Genomic DNA, 17,021 nt, shown 5'->3' with positions numbered 1-17,021 from the left:
GGGGGTTCTGTGTGGATAACCTCCAGTCTGGGAACCTCTTTTTGAATTTCTACTACATATACATGACAGGATTTTTTTTTTTTAATTGAAAGTGATTTATAATGAGATTGAATATAATTATTGGTAGAAACTATTTAAAACATTCAAAAAATGAATCAGCAATACATTTTTTCTTAGTGTTTACAGTTCAGTTTACAGATGGTTGGGGCGGGGGGAGGGCACAACATGCCGAAGCAGAGCCCATCTTTTTCAAGGGATCCTTAGTAAACCTGGGAACGTCTGCATGTAATCCCACCATAAAGAAGGAGGCTGGAGCCTGAAAGGCAAAAGCATTGGCCCCAAAGGGCGATTTTCCCCATGGAGACCTGGGACCCCTTCTCCTTCTAAAGGGACCTCCAAGGAGGAAGCCAGGGCTGCCAGGGCGGATCATCGGGTGACAATGTTTCTATTTTACTTAATATATGTGGGGTTTTGTGTCAGCATTGCTTGTGCGGGTTCTCTGCTGTTCACCTGTGTCCCTTTGGTGATGAGAGAGGTTGGGGTTGGCCTAGGGTGTGGTTGTTCATTTGTGGTTGGCTGTGGTGGTCTTTGTTTTCATGGGTGAGTGGGGTGGGTGGGTGTTTTGGATCAGGTTAGCCACATTGATTTGTATGCTGTAGGTGGGTTTTTGTCATTGTCTTGTTGGGCTGTGTTTGTGATAAAGGGGAGTCATACTGGGGAGATGGCGTTTGTTCAACACTGATCTTTTAAAAAGAAACTAATAATAATAGTAAACAACTGTGAGGTTGGACCCCAACGGACATCTAGTGCCACCCCCTGCAATAAAGAATCCCTGACATTTGGCCTTCCAGCCTCCGTTTGGAAAACCTCCAAAAAAAGCAATTCTGACACTGGTAGTTTAAAAACAGAGATCAGGGAAGGAGTGTTTGCTGACACTGAAGAGCTGGAGAATCATTTAATTTTGTTTTACTTCTTAACGCAGGAGTGCTGGAAAGGAGAAAAATCAAGGGTGTGTGGGTGTGGGGGGGCATTATAATTAACTCATGCCCAGGTTGGGAAATGCCGCATCAGCCTCACAGTGAAATGGGTGCAGTTTCCCAGCCTCAGTTGTGGCGCCTGTGAAATGGGTATATCACAGTGAGGCTGAATTTAGAGGTGCTTCAAGGTGAATGAGAAGCAGGGATGGGAAGGGGGCAGGCTGGGCTTTGCAAAGGGCCTGGTCTTTATGTTAGGGTGGGGGTCTTACATCGGGGGTCTCCAGACCCAGGACCTGGAAGACCAGGCCGGCCTCGACCTCCGGGGGCAACTCGGACTCCAGGGCAGATTCTTCCAGGCGTCCCCTGGGTGGGGGCAGGAACAAAATGGCGGGGCGCTGCTTGAGGGCACTGGGCATGACTGAGCCTCTGCCCCCAGCCTCCTCCAGGAACCAGCAGCCCAGCTTGGCCACCGGAGGCAAATGGTGCTCCTGGGAGGAGGAGGAAGAAGGGGGTGGACTAGATGGCCCCTGGGTGTGATTCTAGGAGCGGAAGGGCCTCAGGAAAGCCCCAAAGCAGCAGTAGCAGTAGCAGAATCTGGGTCGGGACCAAGGGGACCCCTCCCACCTAGCCCAGCCTCCTGTCCTCACAGCAGCCCAACGCCCCACAGAACAGAGACGCCTGGGTAGACTGCCTGTGGGCCTGGAGGCTCCATAAGAAGAGCCCTGCTGGATCAGGACCAGGGCCCACCTAGCCCAGCCTCCTGGCAGCAGCCGACGACCAGGCGCCCCCCCAGGGAACTCCGCAAGCAGGAGCGGAAGAGCATCCTCCCATTCTCCTTCTCCCCCGCTCCAAGGTAGACTGGCTCTGTCCATGGAGGATCCCCTTGGGCATCGATGGGGACAAAGCAGAGCCCAAGGGGACCAGGCTCCCCCCAAGCGAAGAGGCCCTCTTCAGGACTACGCTTCCAGGAAAGGGGAGGGACTATCCCGGGCCACATTCCCCTCCTCCCCGCGCCCTCCCGGATCCTGGCCATGCCGCCCCACCTTCACCCGCCTGGACTAGATGACCCTCAGGGGTCCCTTCCAGCTCCAGAATTCTACGCTTCTCTGAATTCTAAGATTCTGAAGTTGAATCGGAAACAGCAGGAAACAAGCTGCCTCCAACAGCCCTCCAGAATTTGGGGCGGGGGCGGGAGGGAGAGCAGCCAGGTGGGGGCGCCCCATCTGACATTTGGGCCTCTGAGTCTTCCTGCCTGAATGCAGAACCCGACCTTTGTCCCCGCTGAAGGTCCCTTTCTAAGTCTGGAGCGAGTTCTCCAACTGGGGAGTGTACTGATTGATTGATTTGCATTTCACAGATTCACAGTCCAACCCTTTGCAGTGCCTAAAGTGGGGCTTGAACCCAGGACCCTCAAATCGAGAGTCTCCTGCTTTACCAGCGGAGGCTTCTGCTCCCAAGGGACCCGTGTCTCTCTCTGGTACCCTCCTAATATTGCAACAGACTTTCACTCTGCTAGTGAGCAGGCGAAGTATTATTATTATTATTATTATTTTATTTACCCCCCACCCACCTGGGGGCAGGGCCCTAAGCTGCTGTCTTGAGGGCCTCTGAGCCGAGAATCACAGAGAACTCTGCACATGCCCTGGACCCCCGGATTCTGGGAGGGAAGGAGGACAGCCAGCCCGGGGGCTGTGCTCAGCTTGCGAAGGGTTAAATGGAACAGAGCCGGAGTCCTAGAGAGGACCGGAAGTGGAGAGGCGGGGCGGGCCCTCCAGAGCAGAATCCCCTCCCTCCGTGCCCAGTCCCGTCTTTTCTCTCTTGTCTCCTCCCCGCGCTGCCTCGGTTTCCCTCCTGGGAAGAACCCGGTGAGTCTCCTCTCTCTTCCCCCTTGGGGTGCCCATGGGAGAAGGGGGTCCCGGGGCTGCAGGGGGAGACCCCCGAGTCTGGGAGCAGAGGGTCCTGCCCCCCCATTCCTCTCTGCCAAGCCTGGGAGGGGGCGAGTTTCCAGGGGGTCTGCAGCTCTGCTCTTCCTTGGCATCCTCTTTGGGGAAGGAGGGAGGGGTCTGGGGGGGGGAGGCATGCCCAGAATGCCCCTTCCAGTGGAGGAGCCCCTGCCAGGCCGGCCTTTCCCCCGGGCAGATCCTCCTCCAGGTCAGCTCAGGTCTCCAGCCCAGAGCCTCAAGGGAAGCCTCTCTGGGCAGGGGCCACGCCTGGGGCCCCTCCGTGGAGAAAAGGGGAGAGCCAGAGGGCTGAGCTGGCTGCACTGGGCTTGCCAGGGTTCAAGGGAAGGGAGCTGCCTTCCTTGAGAGGGTGGAAAGCCGCCTGAAGGACCCCAAGATCTTGTCCTGAAGGGGGTGAGGCGATGCAGGGAGGAGAAGGAGGGGGCTCTGGGTGGCAGGTCTGCCAACCTTTCTCTCTCTGATCCCAGAGTGAGCTTTCAAGGATTTTCCCCATCCTGGAGTTTCTCTGCAGCTGCTGCTATTAAAAAACTAGCCCATAGCCTTTGGAGTCCCCAGGTCGCCCATCCCTTCCCAAAGGAGGAACCCCAGTCTTGTCTCCATTGCAGAATGCTTTATTTACGTTAAAGTTATAACTTTCACAGTGTGTAGGTAAAACTGGAACTCCCTCCCGCAGGAGCCAGGGATTGGAGAGACTTTTCTAAAGGGAAATAATCTATACATGGCTAGCATGATTGTGACTAATACTCTCTTAGAAAAATGTAAGATACAGAAGGGGACATTTATTTATGTATTATCAAGAAGAATAAGGAAAACTCCAGATATAAAAGGAGGTGAGGGTGGGGCAACAAAATGACAGACTGAAGTCCTCTGCAGATGATGTGGTATTATCTTTAGGGGAACATCTTAGTAGTGTATTAGAAGCAATAGGGCTGCTTGGAAATGCTGCAGGTTTTAAAATAAGTAGAGGGGAAACTAAGGTGTTAGTGAAAAGCATGGATGCACAGTCAAAAAATGAATTACAGAGAGTGAGTGGATTGGTGATAAAGAATAAAGTGAAATATATTGGAGTATCGTTAACAGCATAAACAATAACAACCCTCCTAATATTTCAAGATAATTATATTAAAATCATTAACTTCAATATATATATATATCAGTCCATAACCAAGAAGTAGTCAATGTAATGGATTGCTGGTGGGGAACACCACGACGCCTTTCAATGGATGATGTCCAAGACAGTATAGCTTCGTCAGCTGATGATGAAATTGAATACATTACATAGAAAGAATGACAACAAAAATAATACTGAGCAACCTACAAATTAAATAATGAATGAATAATAAATGAGGAATACATACCAAATAATTTTAGATAGAATAGCCATATAGGTAAATGTAATACTTGTGGATCAGAGCTCAGTTACTTACACCAACATTGTCTAATACTCATGTCATGGGATCTTATTTAATTATATGTCCTTGCAACTTATTGTACATTGGATCCACCACACAAGCGGTAGGTGTTTGTATAGGTGAACATCGATCCTGTATAAGAAATGCAGTAATAGAGGCACCCCTAGTTGAACACTTTATCAAATACCATCATTCAGACATAGATTTATACACGGTTCTATGGGTCAACCAGAGAAAACGTGGGATCAGGAAAGATTACGAGAGGTTATTGCGACAACAAGAAACTAGGTTGATTTATTTATTCAAATCCACACATCCAGGGGGGTTGAATTCAGAGCTAGATTTCAACTGTTTTATTTAAAGTCTGTAACTTTATGGTTTCAGCTTGCGTTGCGATGCCAGATTTGGTACTCTGTACCTTTACATTTTCTTGCATTGTCCTTAAATATTTGTTATTTCCCACACCTGTGGATAAGCTTATAAGTTCTATACATCTGTTTTATCAGTATCAGTTAGCTACACTGGTTAGTGTGCTTACGGGGTCCTTGCCACGGGATCACATTCATCCAGTGCTTTACCAACTTCACTGGCTCCCGGTGGAGTACAGGGTCAGGTTTAAGGTGCTGGTTTTGACCTTTAAAGCCCTATGCGGCCTAGGACCCATGTACCTACGGGACTGCCTCTCTTGGTATGCCCCGCAGAAGAAGAAGAGTTTGGATTTGATATCCCGCTTTATCACTACCCGAAGGAGTCTCAAAGCGGCTAACATTCTCCTTTCCCTTCCTCCCCCACAACAAACACTCTGTGAGGTGAGTGAGGCTGAGAGACTTCAGAAAAGTGTGACTAGCCGGAGGTCACCCAGCAGCTGCATGTGGAGAAGTGGAGACACGAACCCGGTTCTCCAGATTACGAATCTACAGCTCTTAACCACTACACCACACTGGCTCCCTTAAGGTCCACAAATGACATTTTGAAGGTCCCAGGTCGCAGGGTGATTAGATTGGTCTCAACTAGGGCCTTTTTAGTACTGGCCCCGACTTGGTGGAATGCTCTGTCACAAGCGACTAGGGCCCTGCGGGACTTGACATCTTTCCGCAGGGCCTGCAAGACAGAGCTGTTCCGCTTGGCCTTAGGTTTGGACTCAGTCTGACCCTTATGTTTCCCTCCCCTTATGGTCTTGATTTATCGGCTACTTTTAAAACAAGGCTGCATTTTAAATTGCATTTTAACCTGTAATTTAAATTGGGTCCCCCCCCATTATGTTTTTACTGTGATATTATTGGTGTTAGCCGCCCTGAGCCCAGCCATTTACCTTCCCGCCGGAGCAGTACCTATTTATCTACTAATACTTTGACGTGCTTTTGAACTGCTAGGTTGGCAGGAGCTGGGAACGAGCAATGGGAGCTCACCCCGTCATGGGGATTCAAACCGCTAACCTTTTGATTGGTAAGCCCTAGGCTCATTGGTTTAGACCACAGCGCCACCTGTGTCCTGATAGATCCTTGTAAAACCTTTACAAAAAAAAACCTAGCAGAGTGTCTGTGGGTTTTGATAAACAAGAATTGGAAATTGGTGCTTTCTCAAAGTATACTAGTTCTATCAAGCTACCCTAAGCCTTTGGGAATCTTGTCACAAGAGGAGCATAAAGCTTAGCTCTGGAGTTTTTGGAGGATATACATGCCTGGTGTTCTTAAGAACACTACAGATTTAGGACATGTGGAAGATCTATACTTTGAAGGCCTCCATGCCAGGGTGGGGGTCACATTTCAAGACTGAAGACTTGCGAAGATGGTGTATAAGCACAGACGATATCTAAGGAGGAGGGGTGTATTAGTCTCATGATATTTCAAAAATGTGGCATCACCAGCTCCTCTGCTTCCACATACAGATTGGATCCCCATGCAACTCCTTACAGAGGCAGATACGGCCACAACATCTGCCTGGCTTGTGATGAGAGAGCTCAAAGATTGTGAACAGGGCTCTGCATACAAAGCACCTAGCATGGGGGCACCTACATGTAATATCTACTCTGCTCTTTTCTGCCCATGCTCTGGGGTTGCAGGTTTTCAGGCTTGGGGACAGGACGGTGGACTGGTTTTGGTACCAAGTTCTGTCAGTTATCCCCACTGAGTTCAAGGGAATCTACTCCCAGGTCACTACTGTGCAGACCGTGCCAGGCTTACAAGTGGGGTGAGGAGCATACAGAAGAAATTGGAATCACTGGAGATGTTTAGAAATGGGGCTTCTCTTGGGAAGGAGCTACCCCATTTGTGCTTCTCCAGGAGCAGGAGAATAGGGCAAGAGAATCCCTGCAGGGCCTCTGAGGCCCCCTTTGCTTCTTCCTCTCTCCCAGAACCCTGCAGCTTGTTTTTGCTTCTTTACTCCTCAGGAAGGATGAAAGAGACGGATCCTGCAAAGCTCATAAGGATGGAAGGGGGAAGATGGACGGTTGACCTGGTCAGGTTGTCTCCTGCATCCCTTCGCCCAACCTCTAAGCGTTCCCTCCCAGGGACCTCTGAGAGATCTGGTGAGTTCCAGGGGAGGGGAGATGCGGACATGGCTGGATGGAGCCGGAGAGGTATTGGGGCTTCCTCAGGGGGGCACCATTTCGGGCTCCTCTGCCTGCCTGCCTGCCTGCCTTCCTGCGCCTTTGTCATCTGCAGGCAATTTGAGCTAGGAATACATCACAGCTCCCCGACCACCATGATGTATCGGCAGCTGAAAATGTCTATAACCAGCACCGTGATTGAATGCTCTACCTATGTCAGACAACTGACCGATCCACTGGGCAGCACTAGAAGCCACGACTCTTGAAAGTAACCTGATCCTGCTTTGCAAATTGACCGCAGATGAGGCCTCTGTGTGTTGTCTTTTTCTTTTCTTTTTGGAATAACTTTTTATTTATTTTTAAAAACAAGGATCATAGGACTAATATACAAATATGTAGACGAAGTATGTATAACATATGGTTCACCATTAGTGGTCAGTGTATGAGTTCTGGGTTCATGAATTTGTTTAAATTGAAAGAAAAAATGGGGAACAGGAGAGAACAGAGAACATTCAACATTGCATAGCCGAATGCCTAATCAGGAGCTCTTATGGCCGTTGTGTTTAGATTAAGTGTGAGTTATAGTCACTTTTCCTCTACTGTTACCAATGAAACAATACAGAGTTGGTCTACTCTTGAACATGGGAGGGAGGTTCAAACAGAAGAAAGTGATTTAGGTATAAATTTAAATTTAGACCAACCAGATTGAGATAACTGCTGGTGGGGAGTGTGCAGGTGAAGATGTTTCACAAACAATTTGCTGGATCTTGTCCAGAGAGCTCTGCATAAGGAAGTCAAGGAGGAGAATCATGGGGTAATGGACCCTCTTGGTAACGCTTCCTGTGGGATCATAATACCTGTTTTGAAATTAAGCAAGTAACTTCGGTTTTGAAATTCCTTTTTTTTATATATAAAATTTTTATTGGCTTTTCACAATTTTTATAAACACAAACAATACACAACACAAACAAAAAAACCACACAAACAAACATATATAGTTTCATATCCTTTTTTCTTAAACCTTACTTCACCGACTTCCCCATACCTCCTCTTTCTACATCCCAATTTCCAAATTTGTTTCAGCAAATCCTAACCCTTGGTTTTATCAATTTTCCCCCTTATTCTTATCTTTTACTTAATCTTTTACAGCTGTAATCCCCTTTTTTTTTCTAAATCCTCGACATTTTAGCATTCATTAATTTTACAATATTTCTTAAGATAAATTTTAAATTTCTTCCAGTCTTCATCCGCCGTCTCTTTCCCCTGGTCACGGATTCTGCCAGTCATTTCAGCCAGTCCCATGTAGTCAATCACCTTCATCTGCCATTCTTCCAGAGTGGGCAGATCTTGTGTCTTCCAATACTTTGCGATGAGTATTCTTGCTGCTGTGGTAGCATACATAAAAAAAGTTCTGTCTTTCTTTGGCACCCATTGGCCGACAATGCCCAAGAGAAAGGCCTCTGGTTTCTTAGGGAAAGTACATTTAAGTACCTTTTTCATTTCATTATATATCATTTCCCAGAAAGCCTTAATCTTCGGGCACGTCCACCAAAGGTGATAAAAAGTACCTTCAGTTTCTTTACATTTCCAACACTTATTATCAGGCAAATGGTAGATTTTTGCTAGCTTGACCCTGGTCATGTACCACCTAATTTTCATAATATTTTCCTTTAAGGCATTACATGCCGTAAATCTTATACCGGTGGTCCACAACTGTTCCCAGTCAGCAAACATAATGTTATGACCAATGTCCTGTGCCCACTTAATCATAGCTGATTTAACTGTTTCATCTTGTGTATTCCATTTCAGCAAAAAGTTATACATTCTTGACAGATTCTTAGCATTGGGTTCTAACAGTTCTGTTTCTAGTTTTGATTTCTCCACCTGGAAGCCAATTTTCCTGTCCTGTTTGTAAACCTCCATTATTTGATAATAGTGGAGCCAGTCTCGTACTTTAGCCTTCAATTTCTCATAACTCTGTAATTTCAATTTATCTCCCTATTGTTCCAAAATTTCCCAATATCTTGGCCATTTAGCATCCATATTGAGTTTTTTCACAGCTTTAGCCTCCATTGGCGACAACCACCTTGGGGTTTTATTTTCCAACAAGTCTTTATATCTGATCCAGACATTGTATAATGCTTTCCTAACAATGTGATTTTTAAAAGCTTTGTGCGCTTTAACCTTATCATACCATAAATATGCATGCCATCCAAATACATTATTAAAACCTTCCAAGTCCAAGATATCTGTGTTCTCGAGGAGCAATACATACCTCTATGTCATGAACCTCCACTATTTGGATGGAGACCAACACTGTTTTCTCTGCAAATTTGTTTCATCTAGTCATGCCTTTTAAAGCAATGACCAGGTTGTCTGAACTGGCCAGGCCTTCTTAAATGTCAGCCTCAGAGCTTTAAGGGAAATTGGAGATGGAGTGGATTCCAAGATGGAGCCAAACAAAATTTATCCCAGATAAAAACCAAGCAATATGTCAGTTAATTCCAGCCAACAGTGAAAACTATAGTAAGGGCTCACGTCTAACTCTCTTCAGTTACTCCTCTATCACAAGCATTCATTAACTTTGTTCTTCCTGAGGCTCTAATTAGCTTCTCTCTTCATTGCAGATGGTGATGAATTGGAAGGGAAGAACAAGGGGGACCACAACAGAATTCACATAGCAGAGAAGTCAGATAAATATACAAAGTGTGGAGAGAACATCTGCCAGAGCCCCCAGTCCACCTCACATCAAGGAAAGAGCTTTGTTCGGAGGGATAGAATCTCTTCACATGAAAGAACTAACAGCGGAGAGAAATTGTATCAGTGCAGAGAATGTGGGAAGAGCTTCAGTCACCGTCAGAATCTCACTTGCCATCAAAGAGTCCATACAGGGGAGAAACCATATCAGTGTTTGGAATGTGGAAAGAGCTTCAGTCAGAGGGTGCAACTCACTTCCCATCAAAGAATTCATACAGGGGAGAAACCCTTTCAATGCCTTGAGTGTGGAAAGAGCTTTCGTCACAGTTCCAGTCTCACTTCCCATCAAAGAGTCCATACAGGGGAGAAACCATATCAGTGCTTGGAATGTGGAAAGAGCTTCAGTCAGAGGGTGAAACTCACTTCCCATAACAGAATTCATACAGGGGAGAAACCGTATCAGTGCTTGGAATGTGGAAAGAGCTTTCGTCAGAGAGGTCATCTCACTTCCCATCAAAGAGTCCATACAGGCGACAAACCATATCAATGCTTGGAATGTGGAAAAAGCTTCCGTGATAGGTGGCAGCTTACTTCCCATCAAAGAATTCATACAGGGGAGAAACCATATCCATGCCTGGAATGTGGAAAGAGCTTCAGGTACATGCAGGGTCTTAGTTTGCATCAAAAACTTCATACGGGGGAGAAACCATATCAGTGCTTTGAATGTGGAAAGAGCTTCAGTCAAAGTTCCAATCTCACTTCCCATCAAAGAATGCATACAGGGGAGAAACCATATCCATGCCTGGAATGTGGAAAGAGCTTCAGGTACATGCAGGGTCTTAGTTTGCATCAAAAACTTCATACGGGGGAGAAACCATATCAGTGCTTTGAATGTGGAAAGAGCTTCAGTCAAAGTTCCAGTCTCACTTCCCATCAAAGAATTCATACAGGGGAGAAACCATATCAGTGCTTAAAATGTGAGAAGAGCTTCAGTCTCAGGCACAGTCTCACTTTGCACCAAAGAATTCATACAGGAAGGAAACCCTATGAGTGCTTGCAATGTGGAAAGAGCTTTCGTCACAGTTCCGGTCTCACTTCCCATCAGAGAGTCCATACAGGCGAGAAACCATATCAGTGCTTGGAATGTGGAAAAAGCTTCCGTAAGAGGTGGCAGCTTACTTCCCATCAAAGAATTCATACAGGGGATAAACCATATCCATGCCTGGAATGTGGAAAGAGCTTCAGGTACATGCAGAGTCTTAGTTTGCATCAAAAACTTCATACGGGGGAGAAACCATATCAGTGCTTTGAATGTGGAAAGAGCTTCAGCCAGGGGATACATCTCACTTCCCATCAGAGAATTCATACAGGGGAGAAACCATATCAGTGCTTAAAATGTGAGAAGAGCTTCAGTCAAAGTTCCAATCTCACTTTGCACCAAAGAATTCATACAGGAAGTAAACCCTATCAGTGCTTGGAATGTGGAAAGAGCTTTCGTCACAGTTCCACTCTCACTTTGCACCAAAGAATTCTTAAAGGGAGAAACCATATCAGTGTTTGGAATGTGGAAAGAGCTTCTGGGAGGAGGCCAAGATCACTTCCCATCAAATAATTCATACAGGGGAGAAACCTTTCAATGCCATGAGTGTGGAAAGAGCTTTAGTCACAGTTCCTATCTCATGACCCATCAAAGAACTCATACAGGTCAGAAACCATATCAGTGCTGTGAATGTGGGAAAAACTTCAGTCAAAGCACCCATCTCAAGACACATCAAAGAATTCATACAGGGGAGAAACCCTATCAGTGCTTGGAATGTGGAAAGAGCTTCATTCGGAAGGATGTTCTCACTTCCCATCAAAGAATTCATACAGCGGGAAAACTAAAAAAGAAAAATAATAAGGCAAACATTATTGAACAACCCTTACAAAACACATTTGTATAGAAAAGAGAAAGGGCAAGAGAATAACTAAAAATACCCTTTATCACATTTGTATCATATATATCATATCATTTGTCAAAACATAGAAAGGTAGGCTCCCCCATCTCTCCCCTGGGTGCCCCCCCTTCTCCAAAAAATAAAAATAATAAAGCAAATGATTTTGGTTAGTTCAGGATGATGACATTGGGTTGAAACTATTAAGATTGCTGCGATCCTTTGATTGGTAAATAGGAATGATGTGCAATTTGCCATTCCATCAAAAAAAAAAAAAACAACAACAACAACAACAAAAAAAACCCTAGAAAAAATATAACTTACTGATCGGAGAGAGGCGGATTTTAGCTACCTGACCTGGAATTATATCATGCTGCAGCAGTTCTGACCTGCTTAAGGGAGTTAAAAGACACTGATGTGTTAGATCTGGAGGACGTAGGCACTCGATTTGGATGGTATGCATACTTAATAGATGAAAAGAAGAGAGTCCACATGGGTTTTATAAGGAAATCATTGTATAAAATATGGATGAAATATAAAGGGATTCTAGAACCCAAAACACCTTGGTGGACCTCACCTTAGAAATCATGACTAAAGAGAAAGAATATGAATAACAACTGGGCAACATATAAGGATTACTGGAAGAGGAAAATAATAAACTTAAATTGAAAGGATATAAGGAAGTTAAGAAATATTTGAACAACTGGCTGCAGTTCTTTCAAATCAGAGATGGCAAAAGAGAAAGAAAAAGGATTTGAGAAAGAAATTTCAAGATTGGATGAGTACTTACTCCAATGTAAAAGTAAACATATTTCCAAACTATATGATTTGCTCCTAGAATGGGAGGTAAAGGAGGAGCAAGTGAAGACAGCGATGGTAAAGTAGGCCCAGGATTTAGGTGGAAATATGATGAGCCAACTACTGTGAGACAGGGATATTAAATTTACGGCATGCTATAATTTAAGAGAGAATGTAATGAAAATGCAATACAGATGGTACCTGACCCCGGTTAGACTGGCAAAAATGTATACAAACTGTAGTGATGTTTGTTGGAGATACAACAACGGGGCGGGAACCTTTCTACACATGTGGTGGGAGTGCAAAGTGAATAAGGAGTGGGCTATCTTTAAGGAATACATCAAAAGCTATGTGGAAAAAGTAGAACTTTTGACAGATATTGAGTGAATCCAGAACATGATTAGAGTGAAAGGAGAGTAAAGTTAAGATAGAAGAAGAGATTAAAGAAATAATGAAATGTGTTTAAGCCAATTGGAAAAATAAAGTAGTGTAACAAGAACGGCTGGAAGTCAAGTCACTTTGAGGGTATTCGTGTGCGGTTAGGTGTGTTGCTATGTATAGTATAGGTAGGTATAATATAATGTAGGCATGCTTTATGTTATGAAAAGAAGGTATTGTGTAAATGTACATGTATGGGTTCTATATGTTAATAAAGTATTTTAATAAAAAGAATAATGTGCAATTTGGAAGTTTATATTAAAAAGCATTTTATCGGATGTGGTTCTTTGCAGGAACATTTGTATTTCAATAAAGGCCTATATTTCCACCTGGAGACTTCTTCCTTTTCTTTTGGGTTTCTGTGTGGATAACCTCCAGTCTGGGAACCTCTTTTTGAATTTTGACTACATATACATGACAGGATTTATTTTTTAAAAAATTGAGTGATTTATAATGAGACTGAATATAATTATTGGTAGAAACAACTCTTTAAAACATTCAAAAAATGAATCAGCAATACATTTTAAAAATAAATTTTTATTATCGTGAAGTTCAGTTTACAGATGGTTGGAGGGGTACAACATGTTGAAGCAGAGCCCAATTTTTTCTTTTTTTCAAATCATTTGTATTAATTTTCCAATAAAAAACATCCGATCCACATATCCAATCATAATCCAAATAAAACAATCATAATCCAAATAAAACAAAAAAACTAAAATTAAAAAAGACCAAATTATAATCCAAATTGTAATTATTGATTTTTCAGGGCTCCCCATAGTCTGGACCTCTGAAGCATATCTCCAATTCCTGCCTCTCCTCGTTTTCATATTTTCCACATCCTGATTTTAACGCTTTAAAGTTCTTCGTCCCTGGCTCTACGATTCTCAATCATGTCAGAAATCATATAGCCTTTCGTCTGACTCAACAAAAAACTTCCATTGTTTGTCCTTTGAATTTCTAGACCGAGATAATTTTTCACTGGTCCCAAATCTCTTACTTTAAACTCTTTTCTTAGTTCTGCAAATTTTTACACTTATCATCAACATAAGACAAACATAATTCCTGTTTATCACCCTTTCCTTTAGTGCACAAGCAATTATCAGCTAGGCTTTTAATGCCAAGATTTTTTAAAGCATTATTGAGAAGCTCGTTCCAATTTCTAGCTGATTGTTTGAGCCCATAGATTGCTTTGTGTAACCTATATACAGAATTCTGTTCACCTGCCTCAAATTGTTTTTGTGTGGTTTTCAATTTGTGTGGTTTTGTCTTGGTTTTTTGTTTCTGTTTTTTGTTGTTGTTTTTTCTGTTTTTGTTTGCTTTGCCTTTCACTATCTATTGGTAGCTAATGCAGCTGATATTAGTGTCAGTATCTCAGCTCACAGTCAGAGGTAACTGGCCTCCCCCGGGGCAAACTGAGTGAGATACTTGTTTACCTTCCGTCTGCGTCTCCCGGCAGGCTAGGTCGTAAATCGGCGATTCTCCTCGTTAGACGTGAGAAGAACACACCCTCTGCTTCTCTCTCCCAGCTTCCCCCCCCCCCGGGAGGGGAAATGAGACAGACAGGAGTCCTATTTACATGTTTTATTCCTGTCATTCAGCAGTACATAGAAACGTGACTGCACCTTCCAGACTCCAGCAGAAGAGTCTCAGCTCCGCCCCTGTACTTCCAGTACAGGTCAGATGACACTCTGAGCTAACATCCGGTGCTCAGTACAGAGAATAGACTCCCCCTTTTTCCCAACAGTACAGTTCGAGACAACAACATCCTGTTTTGCATTCCAGCCACTTGCAGCTGGCTTTTGCATTGCTGCTTTTACCCAACAATCTCCCCCAAAAGCATCAATAGGCAAAACATGATCCAGAGAAGAATACAAACAGTTGTTATACACATAACAGTCCCCTGTTGTTTCAGTTCCTCCCTTGGAACTCCCTGTTGGGAAAAAGCACCAAGGCAAAAGCCAGCTCCAGATGGCTGGAATGCAAAACAGGATGTTGTGGTTTCTCACTGTACTGTTGGAGAAAGGGTGGAGCCTATTCTCTGTACTGAGCACCGGATGTTAGCTCAGTGTGTCATCTGACCTGTACTGGAAGTACAGGGGAGGAGTGTGACTCTTCTAATGGAGACTGAAGGGTGCAGTCACATTTCCATGTATTGTTGAGTGACAGGAATAAAACATGTAGAAAGGACTCCTGTCTGTCTCATTTCTCCTCCCTGGGAGAATGCAGGGAGGGAGAGAGAAGCAGAGGGTGTGTTCTTCTCACGACTAATGAGAAGAATCGCCGGGTTTGTTTACCTAGCCTGCCGGGGTCGCAGACGGACGGTAGACACAGTATCTCGCTCAATTGCCTCGGGGGAGGCCAGGTACCTCTGCCTGTGAGCTGTAGATACTAACATATGGTAGCAGAGGATGGTTGCGATTCATCGGACATCTGCATGAGAGGCTGGTGGATTGTCCTCCTCTGCTCCAAGGAGGAAAAGAGGCAAGCGTCTGAGAGAAGCCAGAGGCTCAACAGACGGCTGGTGGAAAGAGGAAGGTGTTTTCCAAGGCAACGAAGCTCAAGGTATGCTGCTGCACATTTCGGGCTAAAAGTGTGAACGCAGGATGATTAATTCCCTGTTTCATAGGAGCTGCGTTTTGGAAAAACAAAAGCTCCGGAAGGAAAGGGCTGCAGCTCAGAGGCTGAAGCCTGCATTCCACAAATTCTTGTGGTTAAGATAAGAAGTCCTATTGAAATGCATTGTTGCTAAGTAACGGAAAGTTGGAAAGTTACTGGCAAAAGGGGCTGGACTGTGAGTGTGAGCCTGGGAAAGCGAAACAAAACCAGAGATTGTTTTGGCTACACGTTTACGAAGCTCTTGGAAGGGACTTTCCATAGCAGTTAGCGTCAAGCTGCCAGGTGCTAAAAGCATAAACAGCTTGAAGTTTGCCTGCCTGAGTGAGAAAGGAAAAAACAACTGTTGGATTTTACAGCTTGTTTGACAGTGTGAGCTGGAGGCTTGGCTTCAAGATGGATGCCAAGAAGGCAGGAGGTTTGCCTTACCCACCTCCCTTAAATAATGACAATTATTCATCTTGGTCTGTTAAGATGAAGGCCCTGCTGCAGAATCAGAGGCTTTTTGATGTAATTGAAAACCCCATCCCTGCAGCACCAACCAGAGGTTGGGAGTCACGGAACGTGAGGGCCAGGACTGCTATAATTCTGTGTGTCTCAGATCAGCAGTTGGTGCATATCCAGAATTTAGAACACGCGAAAGAGGTTTGGGACACGCTGCGTACAACGCATCAGAGAGATGCTGGTTCTTCAGCGTTGCTGTATTTTGAGAAATTGACCAATCTGAGACTTGCGCCTGATGGAGATGTTCAAGCGCACCTGACAGAAATGAAGTTTCTGCGTCAACAGATGGTGGAACGCAATTTCCGTCTTCAGGAGGAAGTGTTTTGCTTCATGATGATAAACAGCCTTAATCGCACCTACAAGGTTGTTGCCAGTCAGCTTGGTTCCCTATCGGCCGCGCAGCTAACCGCGGAAAGAGTGTGTGCTGTGGTCCTGAACGAACACGACAGACTTGCTGCACTGGAAGTGAAGGACAGGGGGAGGGAAGAACAGAGTTCTAATTCCCTCACTGCTGATGCTGCTAGAGAGCATGGAGTAGCATTGAGTGCTGTCCGATGCTACAATTGTGGACAGACTGGGCATCTACAGCGAAACTGTAAGAAGCCGCGCCAGTCAAGAGGAGCAAAGAGCAGCTCTACGAAGCCTGAGGCGTCAGGCAAAAGCCGTACCAAGTGCCAGGTGAAACCTGCAAAGGCTATGATGGCGAAAGGAACCACGCCAGATGTTGGGAACTCGTTCATAATTGACACGGGTGCGACCGTCCATATGTGCCCGCACAGACAATTGTTTTCGACGTTGAAGAAGCAAAGCTTCGCTGTGAAACAGGCCAACGGTCAAGAGCTGGAAGCGACTGGAATTGGAACTGTGTATCTTGAGAGTCTGAACTTGACTATAAGTAATGTTTACCTGGTTCCAGAACTGAAATTTAATTTGCTGAGCGTGTTGCAGATTGCAAAGAAAGGACTGAGACTGACCTATGATGCTAAAAGCTGCAAGATCTACAAAGATGGAGAACTGTTTCTTACTGCCAAAGAGAAAGATGGACTGTATTTGTTGACTTTTGATCAAAGTGATTACATGAAATGTAATTCTTCTGATTCTAACGAAATCTCTCTTGCAGGTGTGACCAGTGTGAGCAC

At 44.8% G+C, this 17,021-nt stretch overlaps 1 protein-coding gene across 1 annotated transcript in view; it reads left to right on the top strand.

Annotated features, from left to right (window-relative positions):
- The window catches only part of LOC144326622 (uncharacterized), a 30,085-nt gene extending 18,272 nt beyond the window's left edge, over positions 1 to 11,813 (top strand). The window contains 4 exon segments of the mRNA XM_077923162.1: positions 6,740 to 6,877; positions 9,526 to 11,133; positions 11,136 to 11,225; positions 11,228 to 11,813. Of these exon segments, the coding sequence (XP_077779288.1) occupies positions 6,740 to 6,877; positions 9,526 to 11,133; positions 11,136 to 11,225; positions 11,228 to 11,538 (2,147 nt within the window). The 3' untranslated portion in view covers positions 11,539 to 11,813.
- The last annotated feature ends 5,208 nt before the right edge of the window (positions 11,814 to 17,021 follow it).

The sequence above is a fragment of the Podarcis muralis genome, chromosome 2 (genome assembly GCF_964188315.1).
Source record: "Podarcis muralis chromosome 2, rPodMur119.hap1.1, whole genome shotgun sequence".
Classification (NCBI taxonomy): domain Eukaryota; kingdom Metazoa; phylum Chordata; class Lepidosauria; order Squamata; family Lacertidae; genus Podarcis; species Podarcis muralis.
This window is presented reverse-complemented; position numbering and strand designations above follow the sequence as displayed.